At 44.3% G+C, this 17,805-nt stretch overlaps 1 protein-coding gene across 3 annotated transcripts in view; it reads right to left on the bottom strand.

The window, feature by feature from the left end:
* Positions 1–1,833: 1,833 nt before the first annotated feature.
* Positions 1,834–17,805, bottom strand: part of Ppm1l (protein phosphatase, Mg2+/Mn2+ dependent 1L) — a 253,322-nt gene continuing 237,350 nt past the window's right edge. For all 3 annotated transcript variants that reach the window (XM_031374076.1, XM_031374077.1, XM_031374078.1), the window contains exons 3-4: positions 8,327–8,488; positions 1,834–4,224 (exon numbers count right to left, since the gene is read on the bottom strand). In XM_031374076.1, the coding sequence (XP_031229936.1) occupies positions 3,878–4,224; positions 8,327–8,488 (509 nt within the window). In that variant the 3' untranslated portion in view covers positions 1,834–3,877. The remainder of the gene's footprint in view (positions 4,225–8,326; positions 8,489–17,805) is intronic.

Here is a 17,805-nt window from a genome sequence, read left to right as displayed (position 1 = left end):
CAAGTTAATCTGGAAAACAAGAGGCTCACAGACCCCGCACTAGGGTTCTGTATGCGTTTTCTCCTCTCCTATATGACAGTTAGCTTGGTCAGTAATTTATTTTGCACCATGAAGTATGGCTTCCCAACTGCTTTGACAATAAAACCATGTATCTGGAAAAACATTTTTAGCATACGTGTTCTCTTGTGTTGAGGGCCGATAGATTCCTCTCTTCCTGCAAGATGGCATCCAACCAGCCTAAAACCTTAGATGAAAAATGATGTAACTAGCCGGGTGGTGGTGGCTCACGCCTTTAATCCCAGCACTTGGGAGGCAGAGGCAGGCGGATTTTTGAGTTTGAGGCCAGCCTGGTCTACAGAGTGAGCTCCAGGACAGCCAGGGCTACACAGAGAAACCCTGTCTCGAAAAACCAAAAAAAAAAAAAAAAAAAAAAAAAAAAAAAAAAGAAAGTAAATAAAATGTAACCAGAGGCGGTTCACGGTTCACAGTTCACATCCCCCACCCCCACCCTAGTATCTGACTGGCATCTTTTCCAGAGCTGAATCAGGAGTGCTGGTGTAACAAACAAAGGCTGACTATTCCAGGGAGATCTGTGTAATCCTGGGTCAAAGGAAGAAAAAAAGAAACATCTCTGAAACTAGGAAGAGGAGGATGATGTGAAGAAACAAAGAGTTTGAAAATCAAAGTACACCTGGCAAAGGAAAAAGAGGTTACTCCTTTTGTGACTCTTTCATGCATTTCCAGAAGCTCCAGCCAACAGTGCAGCCAGTTCCCTGGAGCCTCCTGGGAGAATTAATACAGTCATCTGTATCTGTGCCAAACGTCCACTGCACCTGCATGACAGAAGCGGCGCTTAAGTTACCAAGCCTGTGGAAGCTCTATACTAGAACCTTCTCTTGGTCATATTTTTGACATAGACCAGATTCAAGAGGCCAGTCCCTTCTGGTCACAGCAAGGGGCAGAGTGTACCACCAGGAATGATGCACACAGCCCTGTGGTAGAACAGTGATCCAGAGTGGCTTGGGCAAGCGGGTCCCATTTTCGAAATACAGGTCTTGGGAACTAGCTTTGGATTGTTCTAGGGCCTTATAATTTATTTTTATGATTAAACAACTGCAAATGGAGTAAGTTCTTTAAAATCCCCATCCCCGCTCTCCCACCCTATGCCACCTGAAGAGTACCAATCACCAGGGGAGCAGCAGAGCTAAGGTTCATGGGGGCCTGGAGCTGGCGTCAACTGTCAGCTTTACTCCTAAAACACTGTAAGACTCTCCCAAGTTTGGCACTGTGGGGACTATTGGCAATTAGAACTCAGGCTAGGGGGAGTTCGGGGAGTCTTGGGGACAATACCAAAACTTTGGCAGTGCTGTTTGTGAAAACTTTACATGTACTCTCTCCAATCCGATTCTCCTGCAGCTGGATTCACCCTTCGGAGCTGCAGTATGCCCACACCTAACTGTAGACTCCCCACAGCTGGACACAGGTCAGGAAAAGGGCATTCAGGAGGGCATGGAGAAGGTAGAGGGCTACTCTGGCTTTATGTGTAACTACTTATCAAAATACTACCATTTGGCCTAGAATTTCTCTTTTAAAAAGTCTACAAGCCATGGGAAGGGGAAGAGGCAAGAAAGGAGTGAAATATATTCTTTTTTTTTTCTCCTATTTGGTTAAATAAGTTACTTCTCTAAAGCAAAATTTACAAGATATATCTATAAACCTCAATTAGAAGGTTCTGTGGCTAGTATAGTCAGCAGTGCTGGTTAAGAAACCCTGCTTGCTCAAGGAATTCCAACCGACTAATTTGGTAGCTTTCTTTTTTTCTTCACCCAAACATTTGTGTCTTGAATTTATTTATTTTTTCCTTGTTATATACTTTTGTGTTAAACAAATACAAAAAAAGAGAAGTTGACTCTATAGGCTGTTGAGTCTGGACATAGTTAGAAGAAGGGCTTTGGGCACTCTCGAGTAAGAACATCCGGAGCCAACAAGCTCATCCCATCACAGGTCAAACCCACATCTGTCTTCTCTGTTCCCCTTCCACTTGACCCATATACACACCCATCAGCCCAAGTCTCTCCACAAGCCAATGCTTCCGTCTAACATGATAGAGTGTATTTTGTACTTAAAACATTCTGAGAAGCAGAAAAGACCCTAATTCCAATGTTGAAAACACAAGATACAAAAGTAAGCAAATTTCCCGGGAAGCCATTATTCATTCTTGATGCAGTCAAAGGAAAGCAAGTCCCTGGAGGAATCAAGACAGTTTGCAGTCCTTGGAGTCCAAGTCTTTCTTTCTCCAGACTGGGCTTCGGGCAAGCTCTGCAGCTGAAGGACAGAGGGCTGGGGCAGTAGGGGTAGGGATCGCTAAAGAGCAGGGCTTGAGAAGCCATGCGGATAAACACCCTCTCTGAGAGAACAAAACAAGGCGGGCTCTGGTGTAGGTCTGCAATGAAAATCTTGGCTCTTTGGGGCTGGTTCAATCAGTCAAAAAGGACAATCTAATATGTCCTATAAATTAACTTACAAAGTACAGAGACTGGGAAACACCCCCTCCCCCCAACTTTGGTGCTAGGAAGGGAAGAGCAGTAATCTAGGCTCCCAAATAACTTTGCTGCTTATCTCTGAGGGTTCTCGCTTGAATTCCCAACCAGCTCTGCCCCCAGTGCACACAAGTCTCCAGGATCCAGTCTACTGGTTTTCCCTACAGGTTACAGCAGACAGTTCCTATTTGCCTGGGTATGGACAGAGATTTGCAATAGAACATAAAAGGTCTTTCTCTTGCCAGGAAGCATGTCCCAGTAGCTTGCTACCAAATACCAACTTGCCGTGGTAGCTGGGATCAGCGCCCATGGGTGATTCTGGGCTGCTGTTTCTCCCCACACTGTCTGAAAGGCAGAAAAGCTACTAGGTAGGATGGGTTTGGGAAGGGCTGTGCAGAAAGCAGCACTGGTGAGTGTGAGCTGGTGATCCCAGGACTCCTGCCTTCCTCTCCCGTGCGGACAGCAGTTCTCAAAAGGGCACCGAGAATCATCCCAGCCGTATTCCTCCCTGAAGATGGAAGGGCACACTGTGCTGTGACGTGCTTTCCACCTGCTTCCTTCCCTTTCTGAGGGCTCTTGGTGAGGAGAGACAAGAACTCATGGCTCATGGCGAAGTCAGAGGTGGCCCTTGATGTATTGTAAGATGTGAGCAAATGGTGAGGTGATACTGCATGAGGAGAGGCAGAAGGGCTGGTTAACTGCATCCTGACTCTATGGAACTGAGGAAGGGAGCAAGGGGAAGCGGGGAGGTCTGGCGTGCAGGAAGCATCTGTACTGGCTTTCCAACTCTCAGTCTCGGAGAGCAGGCAACACCTTCCAAAGTGCTGCCCGTCTCCTTCCAGGCCGCTGGAGTACTGAAGGTGAGGGCTCAGAAGGGGAGAGCATTTCTGAGGAAACTGCTTTGAGGCAGAGGGCAAGAGAGCACGGTCACCACATCGTCATGGTGATGTGTTGGTATCACTGGCTTGCCCTGCTCAGATCCAGAGAGGACACCAAGTGAGATCCCTGAAGGACCACTAAAGAGATCACGAAAAATACATTAAGAAGGAAAATACATGGCCTGCCTTTCTTTTGCTTCATATATGGGATCTGTGGCTACCTACGTATGCATTTCAAACACTGATAGAAGGGCTGGGGGGACACAAACTCGACAGCCTCTCTTCGGTGTCAGCCAGGGAACCCTCTGCTCAGCACACCAAAGGGATTCAAGGCCATCAGGGAAGGGGGCTCTGTGTCGGGACGCATGATCCTAATTATATTTCCCACGCCTTTTACTACATGAAGAGAACAGTATGTTGAGAGTCCTCTAGTTTGGGGCAGCTGAGATCCTGTGGGGCTCACTGCTCTTCCGTTTTGCTACTATTCCTGAACTTGACTACCATGACGGTAATGTTGTCAGGGCAGCCTCTGTAAAAGGACTGCAGGACGATGCTTTTGGCCCCAAAGTGGGGCTCATCCAAGCGCTCCTTGATGAATCGAACTGCTTCTTCATTGCTGAAAGCATCCCACAGGCCGTCTGATGCCAAGATCATGAACTCGGGCTGCAGCTTGTCCAGGTCAAAGGTCAAGATGTCTGGGTCTGGGATGACCACGTTGAGATTTTTCAGTGGATAATCTCCCAGGGATCGAGACATGGCTAGGATTCCCTGGACCCTCCAGGAGCCATTAAAGCTGATGAACCCACCTGGAAAGACAGAGGGAAGGAAGGAAGCCTGTTAGCTTGCCCGGCTGATAAGCTCTCACACTTGTTAGAGTCTGGGTGCGTGTACCTCTGTTACATGAGAGCTGAGCCACAAGTACTCCTCCTTCGCCTTGGTCACTGCCGAGGACAACAGCATGTTGCTGCAGGGCCCGGAGCAGAACTTCATGCTCTCACCCTTGGCACTGCTAATGCTTATAGGAATATTAAGGGTAGAGTACGGGTGGGGACAGGGCTTTAATAACATGCTGTGGCAGCTCAGGGATTGACAGCATGTAGCTTCAGCATGGGTGTTTGAAGAGAGTGGCAAGAAGATGCTGACAGGCAGGGAGATGGCTCCGAAAGAGTCACTTAGTGGGGTCACACTTGGATGTACTGATGTGGATCTCAAAAAGAACTGGAACCAAGGAAAACCACATTTTAGGCATACTTAGTGACCGTGGATGAGAAATACCCACCTCTTTGGCTTCTATATCTTCCTAGCTGCCAGGGACTATAATATCTATTCCACCGTATTGTGAGAATGTAAGACATTAGTCCATACACACCCCCAGCACAGTGCCTGGTAGCACATTCGCTCAGCGTTATCCATTCTTTCCTCTCCCTCCCCTTCCTCTTTTTTTTTTTCTTTCCTTTGAGAGAAAGCCTCTTTTGGTCCAAGGTAGTCTTGAACTTATTATATGGCTGAGGTTGGCCTGGAATTTCTAATTCCTGTCTCCACCTCCTGAGCATTAGGATTAAAGACATGAACCACCACTCCTGCCTTCCATTAGGCTTTCTTGAAACAAGCCAGAACTTTGTTCATTCACATGTTTGTCAGATAGCTACTGAATATCCACTCTGTAGAAGGAGATTTTTCAGGCTATGAAAGTTATGTAGGATCTAGCCCTTTCCCTGACAACCTGGAGGAGAGAGAAGCCATACTTATTGAAAGTCACAGGTATCAAGCAGTACTCTTCTGTGAGAGGTTAGTGCCCTGACGAGAGGCAGCGTGGAGGAATGGCTTGTAGGAGTCACCGCCATAGTGCAGTTAGCTTTAAGGGAATGGTGGGCAGAACATCAGGCAACTCCTACACGTGTGGTGTAGTGATCAAGGGCCTGCACTGTCATGGTTTCAATTCTGGTTTGTCACTCACTGGCTGCATGTCTGTGGACACAAGTCTCTCTGAAGTTCCACTGGCTATAGAGTGATTTTAACATTATTGTCATCCTTCTCTGCCTAAGGTTCAGAGGTCATGCAGACAGAGGAGGCATGGAACAAGAATGTAAGAGTCAGAGGTGGTAGAGGGCTACAAGGGTAACAGCAGGGTAGCTGCTATGAACTCACGACATTGTGACAGTATGTACAGTATGTGTGAAAACTCAAGTCAGGCAACATTCAAGTATGGAGGTGAGAGGCAGGCATGAAGGTCCACCCCTAGCTGAGAAGTCATGGGCAACTGATAGCTGCTGGTAGAAAGAGTCCATTTCTTCAAGGGTGTGGCCCTTGGTAGTGAGATTCTGTTCCCAGTGGATGGTCTCACATGGGCAGCACAAATTGGACTTGATGAGTAGGGAAAAGCCACAAGGTTGCACAGGTGATGTGATGGCTAACCTTGGCTCTCAACTTGACTCTATCTAGGATACACTCCCAAACAGCTGTGCATGTCTGTGAGGGATTTTCTTGACTGGATTGTCTGAGGTGTGAACCTAGGCTACATCTCCTGGCGGCAGCCCACATGCATAAAAGGACATGGAAGAGGGATGCTTTTGCTTTTTTGCCTCCTTGCCTTCACTCTTGCTTGCAAGTTCATCTATCATGCTGCTGAGGCATTACATTCTGGTATAGAACCTATTTCTTTGGGATCCAATGTAGACTGAAGACCAGCTGACACATCCTGCCTTGTGAACTATTCAACTGATGGACTCTTTGCCTTTTTTCATTGTCAGAGAGCCATGGTTGGACTAGCTGGACCAAAGCTTTTAAGACAGACAAATCAATCTCATATATATTTATGATTATTTAGTAATATAAACAATAATGTATATAACATATTATATATAATATATTATACACACATACACACATATCAGTTCTGACCCTCTAAGGAACTCTAACAAGTACAGGAAAGGGGTGGAGCTGGGCGAATTTGGGGGAGAAGAGTGAATATGATCAAAATACATTGTATGAAATTCTCAGAGTAAAAATATTTTTAAAAAGTACACCCTTGCCGGGCAGTGGTGGAGCATGCCTTTAATCGCAGCACTTGGGAGGCAGAGGCAGGTGGATTTCTGAGTTCGAGCCCAGCCTGATCTACAGAGTGAGTTCCAGGACAGTCAGGGCTACACAGAGAAACCCTGTCTTGAAAAGCCAAAAAGAAAAAAAAAAAAAAAGTACACCCTTGCCTACTTTTTGAAAAAAAAAAAAAAAGATCTTGGAGACAGTGTTCAAATTTTCTTCTATAAGGAAACACTGTAGAGTGTGGCATTGTGTCAGGTATGACAGAGAGGGCACAGGGGACAGCATGATTATGAAATCTCAAGGACACATGCTGGACACCACAAGGGAGCTTCCAGGGGCATCTGTGTCCTGTGAAACTTAGCCATCTGGATCTTCAGTCCACTCGGGGTGAGCTCTCCTGGGGAGATGGTGCCTCCATACATGGATGTCTGACATCTTATTCATCTTTTCTGGAGCTCACCGAAGCTGGAAGGATGCTCTGCACTGCTTTATTTCACCAACAGAAAACCCAAGTTAATCTTCCATTCAAATGCTTCCTTCAACACATTCATCCCGCGTCATGAGCAGGACCTGAGGTGAGGGGCTAAAATAAAACTAGGGCACTTTTATTCTCAGTCACTTAGCTCCCTGCTTGGGAAGGCTCAAATGTTCATCAGGCTCGCTTCATTTTCTCACTGGGCAGAAGCTAACCTGCAATGAGCAAGGGTCAATGACCAGTTTACACATGCACCAGGGGTCTAGGCTGCTTACCTGCCTGGCACATTGTTTGGCTGTCAGTTTAGAGAGTGAAGGGACTCCTGCCTTCCATATGTAGGAAACTCTCAGGTCTAATAATCCTCCTCGTATCTTGGTCTCAGTATCACTTTATTTACCCATGCATGGAACTGAAAGACTTGGGAGGTGGGGAGTATGAGAATTGGGCTAGCCTGGGCTACTTGAAATGCTATCTCAAGAAATGAATATCACTTTAACGACTTTACATCAACCACCCTACTTAAAGTTACAGCCTCCTGACACCCTCATTTCTTCATCTGCTGCATGCATCTAGACCGTGGTTGCTACCTTGTGATACACTACAGAACTCATTGATCTTTGGCTGGTACCTATTTACTCTATCTTCACCTCAACCTACTTAAGAATGCAAATTTCATGAGGGCTCCCTGAGTGCAGGGGAGGAGGGCATGATGAACAGTCAGTGGGTCTCTTCCCTCTCCACGTAGGATGGTCACTGAGTTGGGTGCTGAGCTATGGGGATAACCAAGATCAAGTTCTTGTCTCCCAATAGCTCACTGTCATGTCTGCCCTGGTTGGTTCTGGAGGGCTGAACACAGCTGCATCCCAACTGCTGACAGGAAGAGAGCCAGCTGTGTGCATGCATTTTTACAAGGAGCCTAATGAGACTTACTGAGGATGTGGAAGAAGAGAAAGATCAGCCGCCTCAGACCGTGGAAGTCTTTGCCTCAGTGGGACATGTAAAGCTTCCAACGGGACACTCCAAAGTTGAATTTTAAGGGATATATACTTTTAATCCATTTGCAAGTGGAAATGACACTTGCACAGGCACAAATATATCACTGGAGGTTTATGTCTGGCATGGCTGCAAGGGAGCAAGGGCCTAACAATCAAGTAGAACTTTAAAAGGAAAAGGACTGTCTTTGGCCCTTTTGGAACCTTTGGCCAAGAAGAGTGGCAAAATAAGTTGCCATTAATTAATAATAAGGAATGTACAGTTTAGGAATATAGCCCAGGTAACAGTCATGCCGTAGTGACTCTTATGTGGTGAACCTCTGTAAGCCAACACCGAGATCACCAGACAACATGGTGGACTTCCCCCGAGGGGTGGGGACGTAAGGGTCACAAACTCACCAGCTCTCTTTATCCTTTTCCTTTCCTTCAGCTGGTAAGGCTTGTGATCGTGAGACAAGGGAATGGCATTGCCATCTTTGTCACACAAGACTCCCCGAGAGTCACCAACGTTGGCCACGGTGAGGTCTTTATCTGAGAGTAGAGCGATCAAACACGTTGTGCCTGCAAGACAGAAGAAAGAGGCAGTGTAGGTGGGGGCAGGGCATGGATGGTCCCCTGCTTCTCCAGGCCAGCAGACTCCTGTCCTTCGGAGCCTCTCTTGCCAGAGGAGCTTTACTCCAGCTCTTCTGGGAATAATCACGATTCACTTTGACACCATTGATCAAATCTGACAGGCCATTTTCTTAACCGTGTTACACTGTCACTGAAACAGGCTAGAGGAACAGTATCATTTTCCTAAATCACTTTGTTTCTGCTACTCTTGATTTAAAACATCACATTCAACAGGATTAGGGAAGGATCAGAATCAGCTCGAAGCCCTAGACAGCTGGTACGTGTTTTCATCTTCTCGTTGAGTCGCTGAGCTGTCCCAGTGGCAAAGAGTGAAAGCGTATAGGTGGGGGCAGGGCTGGCTCTTGAGGATGTGGCAGATAACCATATCCTGTGGCACTGTGACAAAACCAGTACTGTCAGGAAAGGTTGAGCCCAAATATAGAAAGTCTGAGAGCAGAGACTAGGGACTGGGAAAAAGGCAGCCCACCCCAGGTGTGCAGGGGCAGGTACAACAGCAGAAGCAGACATTTACACGGAAGATGGAAGTGGGATTGAGGTGGTCCTATCCATCACGTGCTGGCCTGAAGCCCACATGTGACAAGCTTTCCTCAGTTCCCCCCCTCTGATCCCTGCTGGTCACTGTCAGTGGTCACCTGTCTGCTGAAATGCACAACTCACAACTCATTCCTCTCTCGCCTCAAATAGAGGCTTTACCTTTACCTTCTCTTTGCCTCAAATGCTCCTTTACTTGTTCAAAAGCATTCACTGGCCCTCCCCGATGGTCCCTTCCTCATTAAGAAAGTTGCACTCCATAATAAAAATATAAACTGCATCTAAATAACCTTTTACTCTTCATACAACAGCAATGAGAGGGCCCCCGTTTGTAATCAGAGAGGATAAATACAGGTTGATATGAGCAGGAGATCAGTTACGATAATCAGCATATTCAATTACAAATCTGCTTGAACCTCTATTCTTTCTGAATTAGGGAAAATGGCTAGGGGTGACTGGAGATGGTGCAAGTGGGTGCACGCTGCCTCAGTCCCCCATGAGTTCACAGGTGCATCGATCATGCTGATTTAGAGGAACTCGTTCTCCTGGTGTCCTCCGTCCTCTCTGGCTCTTACACTCTTCTGCGTCCTCATCCTCAGGGTTCCCTGGGCCCTGAGAGGAGGGATTCGATGGGGACATTCTATTTAGGGCTGAGCATTCCAAGGTCTCTTGCCCTCTGCATACTTTCTGGCTGTGGGTCTCTGTACTTGTTCCCATCTGCTGCAAGAGGAAGCTTCTCCAATGATGGCTGAGAAAGCCACTGATCTATGAGTATAGCAGGATGTCACCATGAGTCCATTTATTGCTGTGTTCTTTTCATAGGACAGTAGTATTTGGCTTTATCCTAGGTCCCTAGGATAGCTAGACTCAGGTTCTCTGTAACCAAGCAGTGTTGGGGATAGGTTCCATGTCATGGAGCAAGCCTTAAGTCAAATCTGATATTAACTGGTCACCCCTACATGCTCTGTGTCACCACTGCACTAGCACATTTTGCAGGTGGGACACTACTGTTGATCAAAGGGTTCCTAGATGGCTTGGTTTTCACCTTTATCCTTTGGTAGCCTGCGGACTACCTTCTGGTACTGAGAGCACTACCCTATAGGCGTAAAGGCTCTAGGTAGGCACCAGCTAGGCTTCTCTATGTTCAGTAGGTTGTATAGGTGTTGTCTTCAGCTACAGGTGCTTTGCCCTCTGTGGAGAGCAGCCTACAGCTGTGGCAAGAGCTTGGGTTGCTTGGGGGTTCCCACGAGACCTTTTTGGCCAACGATTCAATTAGATGTAACCCATTCTCAGTACTGGAAACTTCATTTGGTGATAAGAGACATCCAGTTGAGACTTTGTCCTCCCCGCCCCCTCACCCCCATTTTGGTGATTTTGTTTAAGGACATACCTAAACATAATAAAGGCAGTCTACAGCAAGCCTGTAGCCAATATAAAAACGGAGAGAAACTCAAAGCAGTTACACTAAAATCAGGAACAAGACAAAGCTATCTATCCCTTGTATCTCATTTCAGTAGTATTTGAAGTTAGCTAGGTCAATAAGACAAGTGAAGGAGATCAAGGGGACACAAATCAGAAAGTAAGAAATCCAAGCATCTTTATTTGCAGGTGATATGATGGTACACTTAAGTAACCCTAAAAATTCCACCGGAAAACTCCTACAGCTGATAAACACATTCAGCAAAGGAGCTGGATACAAAATTAACTTACAAAAATCAGTAGCCTTCCTTATATAGAAACAACAAACAGACTGAGAGAAAAATCAGGGAAAACAACACTTTTCATAATGGCCTTAAATAACATAAAATTTGGAGTAACTTTAACCAAGCAAGTGAAATATTTGTATGATAAAAACATTGAAGAAAGAACTTAAAGAAAATACCAGAAGATAGAAAGATCTTACATGCTCATGGATTAGTACGATTAATACAGTAAAAATGGCCATCCTACCAAAAGTAATCTATAGATTCAATAAAATCTCCAATAAAATTCCAACACAACTAACTCTTCAATAGAGTAACAATCCTGAATAATAAAAGAACTGAAGGAGGTATTACCATCTCCTATCTCAAATTATACTACAGAGCTATAATAATAAAAACAGCATGGTATTGGCACAAAACCAGATACATTGGTCAATGAATTAAACTGAAGACTCAGACATAAGTCCATACACCTATGTTAACATGACTTTTGGTAAAGAAGCCCAAAACACACCCTGAAAAAAAAGACAGCATCTCTAACAAATGGTGCTGGTCAAACCAGATGGCTGCATATAGAAGAATCCAAATAGATCTTTACTTATCATGCTGCTTAAACTCAGCTTCAAATGTATCAAAGACCTTAACATAAAACTGAACCTGATCAAAAAGAACATGGAGCCTTGAACTCACTGGCACAGGAAAAGATTACTTTCTGAACAGGGTACTGATAGATAGCACAGGCACTAAAAGGACTCCATAAAATTGAAAAGTTTCTGTGCTGTGTGTGTGTGTGTGTGTGTGTGTGTGTGTGTGTGTCAAGACACCGTCATTCAGACAAAGTAGCAGCCTACAGTATGGGAAAATCTTTCTACAAACTCCATATTTGATAGATGGCTAATATCCAAAATATACTAAGAACTAAAAAAAGAATCTACATGGTTAGAAAATAAATAGTTGTTTTTGCTCTCTTGCTTTCTCTTGCTCTTGCGTTCCACTCTGTACTCAGTAATTCAGAAAATATCCCACAGGATTGTCTACAGCCCAGTCTTATGGAAGCATTTTCTCAGTTGGGTTTTCCTTCTCTCAGATGACTCTAGCTTGTGTTAAGGTGACACAAAAGCCAGTACCACATCCTTAGTCACCAGGGACATGCAAATAAAAGCTACTTTGAGATCCCATCCTACACCTGTCAGAATGGCCAAGGTAAATAAAACAGCTCGTGCTGACGAGGGTGTTGAGTAAATGGGACACTCACCCATTGCTGGTAGGAGTGTAAATGTATGAAGCCACTGTGGAAAACAGTGTGCTGGTTCCTAAGGAAGATGGGGATCGATTTACTTCAAGATCCAGCTAAACAGCTCTTGGGCATATACCCAAAGGATGCTTCCATCCTGCTACAGAGACACTTGCTCAACTATGTTCACTACTGCTCTATTCATAATAGCTAGACATGGGAAACGACATCCCATCCTGTCTCTCAACAGATGAATGGACAAAGGAAAGGTGGTACATTTACACAATGGAATATTACTCAGTCATTAAGAAACAAAATAATGAAACCTACAGGTAAATGGACAGGACAAGAAAAAAAAATCATCCTGAGTGAGGTAGCCCAGATCCAGGAAGACAGATATGGTATATATTCACTTATAAGTGGATATTAGCTGATAAGTCCATGATGATCAAGCTACAATCAGCAGAAATACAGAGGTTAGGTACACAGTAAGAAACTAGGGGGATGGGGAGATCTCCCTAGGAAAGGGGAGGAAAACAGATATTTATGGACGGATGCAAGGGACTAGAACAGGAGAAGCAAATAGGGAGTGAGAGGGAAGAGGGGGATTCGGAAAGAATTATGGGAGAGGCAGTAAACTTAAGGGCCATTTGAGGGGGGTAGTATGGAAACTTAATACAGTAGATGCTTGCTAAAATATATACATATATGAAAATGACCTAAGTGAAACCACTAAAACATTTTTAACATCCTATAAAAACAACTCAGCTACCCAGAAATCATTACCCTTGAGTTGTTGTATTAGTTGAATTTGATCTGCAACTATTTTACTTTGTTCTAAGTTTAGCTTGGCTAAACTTGTCGGAAAAATCAGAGCATCCATTTTCTATGTGACACATTGGAGTCTGAAAGGTCAAACGGAAGGGCTGCTTTACTGGGTGTTACATGTTGTGTGCGTTGTCGGCCGCCTTACCCGTAGAAGTAAGGAGGCAAACACCCGAGCCCTTCTCCATGCAGTTTAATCAGGAACCTTCATATTTACTTCTTCTTACTAGCTAGCTTCTTTTATATTCTTCTATGTCTTCTTCTTACATCTTACTTATTATTACTTACATCTTATTAGTTACATACTTATTCCTAATTCTATATCTTACATCTATCCTTACATCTTACTTCTATATCTACATCTTCTCCCCTATCCCATTACCAGCCCCAATTCTAAATACTTACTCCTACATCTACCCTAGCCCATCACCAGCCCTAATTCTACATACTTACTATCTCTACATACTTACTCAATACTTCTACATACATCTTACTTCTACATCTACATACTTACTCCTATCTATTACATCTTACTTACTCTCCCTCTCGCATACTTACTCTTCTAACCCATCACCAGCCCTAATTCTATATACTTACTCACTACTTCTTATTCTCCCCATACTTACTATCTATCTAGCCCCCAGCCCTTGTGGGTTAAATACTTTCCCTGGTCCCAATCAGCATCAGCTACGTGGCAAAGCACAATAGGCTGTGGGAAAATCATGCCAGCTTGCATCACAAACTAGAGGCACACTTCTTTTCCAACTAAGGCTTGTTTATCTCAATGCTCTCTGCTCTGGCCGGAGACCAGGTGTTCAATATATATGTAGGGTGGCAGCTGCGGAATCACTGGATCATGGTTTCACAATGAGGAAAGACTGAGCTCATGAGGATCAGAATTAATACAGTTGCCATAGGGACAGAGGATGGTACACAGATTTCAAACCAGATTGAGTAGGCCCATCAGGGAGGGAGTAAGGAAGAAGGGGTGGTTTAGAATCATGTCTCTATCTCTGGGCAGAAAAGTGGGTGCTCCCTGGAACTCAGAGATGTTTACTGTGAGTTTTCGGGAAAGGCCTTTGCTCTCACAGACAGATGCAGAGCAGAAAAGAACCATTTCATTGGCTCAGTATTGTCAGGTGAGTTTCACTGAAAAGGGGCAACTAGCTTGAGATCGAGGGGACAATCTCAGCGTCTAAGAGTAGTGACTGGAAAGCTCATGGTCCCTGTCACTTCTGCCAGGGGCAGATCGCGCATAATCTGTCTCCATTCCAACTGTCCAATATCAGGGATACAGCTGAGCCAGTCTGCCGCAGCGTGTTTTTGTTCTGTGTAACAATAAATTTCTTTTCTGTTGGAGTCCTCTGAGTCAGGTTTCACATCTATCTCGGGATGCAGGGTTCAGTATCATACTGCCTACATTAGCAAGAGAATCTTAGGCTTGGCCAAATGGTGGTATGCAGGTAGCAGAAACAGAGTTACAGGTATATATACATATGTATATGTATGTATGTATATATACATATGTATATATACACATATATGTATATATATGCACATATATTGCTATATAGGAATGTATATATATTCCTATATATTGCTATATAGGAAGATATTCTGGGTCCTCTCTACAGAAAAACAACAAAACAAACATGCCCACTTCCTACATAGGGGTTGTATGGGTTTGGAGAAATAATCTATGTAGAACCAATGCAGAATGATCAGAAAGAAGCTAGGACACCATGGCTCGAAAAAGGCATTGTTTGGGCTTTTCAGTCTTAACCTGCGATTACAAAACTGTTTATCATATAATATTTCTCAACAGCACAAACTACTCTGTTGCCAAGAATCTCCAAAAAAGCATCCCCAGGGAAAATGCTTGCAATCTTACTTTCTTCCGTATGCTGGAGAAAACTAACCTTGATATTTTGGCTAATAGTTTTGAGATCAATTGATTTATTCCATTTTAATGATATTCAACAAAATACATTATTCCTTAATTTTGGACCTCAGAATGTTTTCACACTAATGACCTAATTTTTATGAGGTTCTATTAATTAATAGGGATGAGTTATTAGAAACTTAACATAATAACCTCACATTACAGATTAAAAAAAAAGTCTGAACAAGGGTATACCTGTAATTTCAGCACTCTGGAGGTAAGCAGGGAAGAATGGGAGTTCAAGGATAATCAAAGACCTAGACAGTGAGTTTGAGAGCAACCTGGGCTACTGGAGGCCCCGTCTCAAAGAACAATAACAACAAAAATATCAACAAACATCTAGAAAAGTGAGTTTGCACAATATGGACTTCAAAGTCTAGACTGAGTGAAGCCCTCTGACCTTTGTACTGGAGAAAATGGCACTACAACCCACTCAGGTACTTGAGCCAGAAGTCTAGGCATCCCGCTTGGTTTTTCTCTGTTCCCCAAGTGGGCCATCTAGCACATCAGTGAGTGCTCTGACCTCTAAAGCACATGCTGTTTTTTTGCTCTCACAGAGCTGATGCCAGTGTAGGCCACTGTCATTTCAGCCAGCAGGCTCCATCAGGAGAAGCAACAGCAGCAGTGATCTGGCCCCATTCCAACACTCTCATCACCATTTTCCCTGTCCCGGCTCTTTTTGTTACTCACATGTGCCCAGCCTTGTGTCATTTGGGCTTTGTGTACACTGTTCCCTTTGCTCTTCTGTTGTTGAGGCTGGCTATCACATCTGCTCTTGGCTGAGCTCCAGAAGGTTTGCAGAGATCTCTTTTGGGATGATTTTATCTCCTCTGTACTTCTCTATCGAACATTATATAGATATCCGGCTTACTTATTTAAAGCATTGAATATCAATCTTGCCCCATAGAATATATATTCTTCCCACGGATAGGAGATATTGCTTGTTTCCTTAATCTAATGCTGCCTAGACTATTATGGGCATTCAATAATTGCTCAATAAATGGATTAGAAGACTGAATAAATGCTAACCTAACATTATACTTACAACCTGACACATTGTTTTGACAGGCCTGTCTAGTTCAATACCACACAGCACACATGGTCTTCTAGACACTACCATTCGAGGAACCACTCCAGTTTTTTGTTGTTGCTGCTTTGTTTTTAACCCATTGGTCAAGACATGATGCCCTTGTTGTGCAGGTATAGCCCAGGGTCCCACAAACACTGCAGATGATGGGGAGAATGTTCAACCCACATGAGTCCCCCATTGTTTCCTCTGGCCCAGGGCCCCAGTCTAGTGCAAAGGAACATGGCTTGGACTCTCGTTCTTACTACACGTTTGTACCGGAGCGTGTTGTTACAGAACAGTAAAGGTTCATCACCACAGCTGTCCCATGAACAATCTGGATCTACTTCTGCAGCACGAAACAGGCCTGCTTTGTGTTGGCCTAGATCCTTGGTTTTCCCGCAGGAAAACACCAGTTCACACTACTCACTGGCCCATTCCTCCAAACTCGAATTCTCTGCTGAATTAACACCTGATAAGGTAAAGGGATACACGGAGGGCTTTTCCACATATGAATAAATGCTTCAGTTGGATCACATTAGGTGCTTAACTTTATTCGATGAGTTAGTTGAGTTTCAGACTGTACATCCCAATGATGTTTAAGCTCCTGACGATACGTATATTTTCATTAAAATTTCTAAGTAAAATTCCTAACAACTCCTTAGTTATTGTAAACCCCATCAGGCACCTCACAAACACACCTCAGCTGGTTTTCATGCAGGGCAGTAAGGGTTTTGCTCGTTCCTTTACACGGCTGAAGGACAAGAGGGAGCAAAGTGCCCTCTCCATCCTTATACTGTTCAGCTGATAAATGATTATGTGTTCAATGTTAAACAACCAAATTCCAGCAATCCCGAGCTGTTAGTCTACTCCTAACAATGTCCTCCCCTATTGCTTCCATACTACCACCCTATACATTTTATAATACGTATAGCATGTTATACACTTTATAACAGGTATTTTATAGCTCCTAACAACGCCCTACCGTATTGCTTACTTTACTACTACCCTATACATTTTATAATGCATATAACATGCTATACACTTTATAACTTGTATTTTATAACTCCTAACAATGCTCTACTGTATTGCTTACTTTACTACCACCCTATATATTTTTATAACAATGTCAGGAATGCAAAAGGAAAGAGGGAAGTGGCTTGAGTGAGAAGACATCGCACCTGTCTGTCTGAATACTCTGCAAGCTCAGGTGACTTCAGGGACACAGGTCAGGCATAATAGAGAGCCTGCAGCCCTCTGGGGGCAGCTTTAGCAAGTAACTTCTGGTAGGAATGTGCATTCTAAAATCCTTTCCTACTCTGAGAAAGACAGGACTTGGCAGCCAGCGTGGGGGCTCTGAAAGGAAGGAAGCCTGGGCCCGAAGGCAAGCTGGAGAAGAGGGTAGCCCTGGACAGCGGAAGCACAGGCCATGCAGGGACACAGGCCCACGGAGACTTTTATTCAGCATTTTCCAAAGAAGTCATTTTTATATAAGTTTTACTGATTTTTTTTTGAACCAGCCAACTTTTGTTTTAACAGATACTGTAAGACACAAGTGGAGAGGGTCAGATTTGTCTAGGAGTAGGCTATCTAGGATCTTAGCTTTCTATAAAGAACCTCTTGGACACACACCGTTGCATCACAATAGAGACAGCTAGATTTCACACTCCTGGCCTGCCTGCCCAGCTCAGAAATGCCAAAACTCCTCCAGTACGGGGTGTGTGTGTGGGGAAATTATTCTATCCATCTTTGAAGAGCATAAGTGATTTCAGGTGTTTGTTGAAGGTCACGTTGGCTTGGGCGGTGCTGTGGGGGAGGGACTTCACCAGGGACCTAGAGTCTGCAGCTGAGAGTAAGAGTCCCATCACACTTCAGGGATTTCCAGCTGCTGTGCACCATTCCCTTTACCTGCCCTTCCATTTGAGGCTGAGAGGATGCTCTCTC

Source organism: Mastomys coucha, unplaced genomic scaffold, assembly GCF_008632895.1.
Source record: "Mastomys coucha isolate ucsf_1 unplaced genomic scaffold, UCSF_Mcou_1 pScaffold16, whole genome shotgun sequence".
In the NCBI taxonomy this organism is placed as follows: Eukaryota; Metazoa; Chordata; class Mammalia; order Rodentia; family Muridae; genus Mastomys; species Mastomys coucha.
The sequence above is the reverse complement of the archived record's forward strand: the minus strand, read 5'-3'. Positions and strand labels throughout refer to the sequence as shown.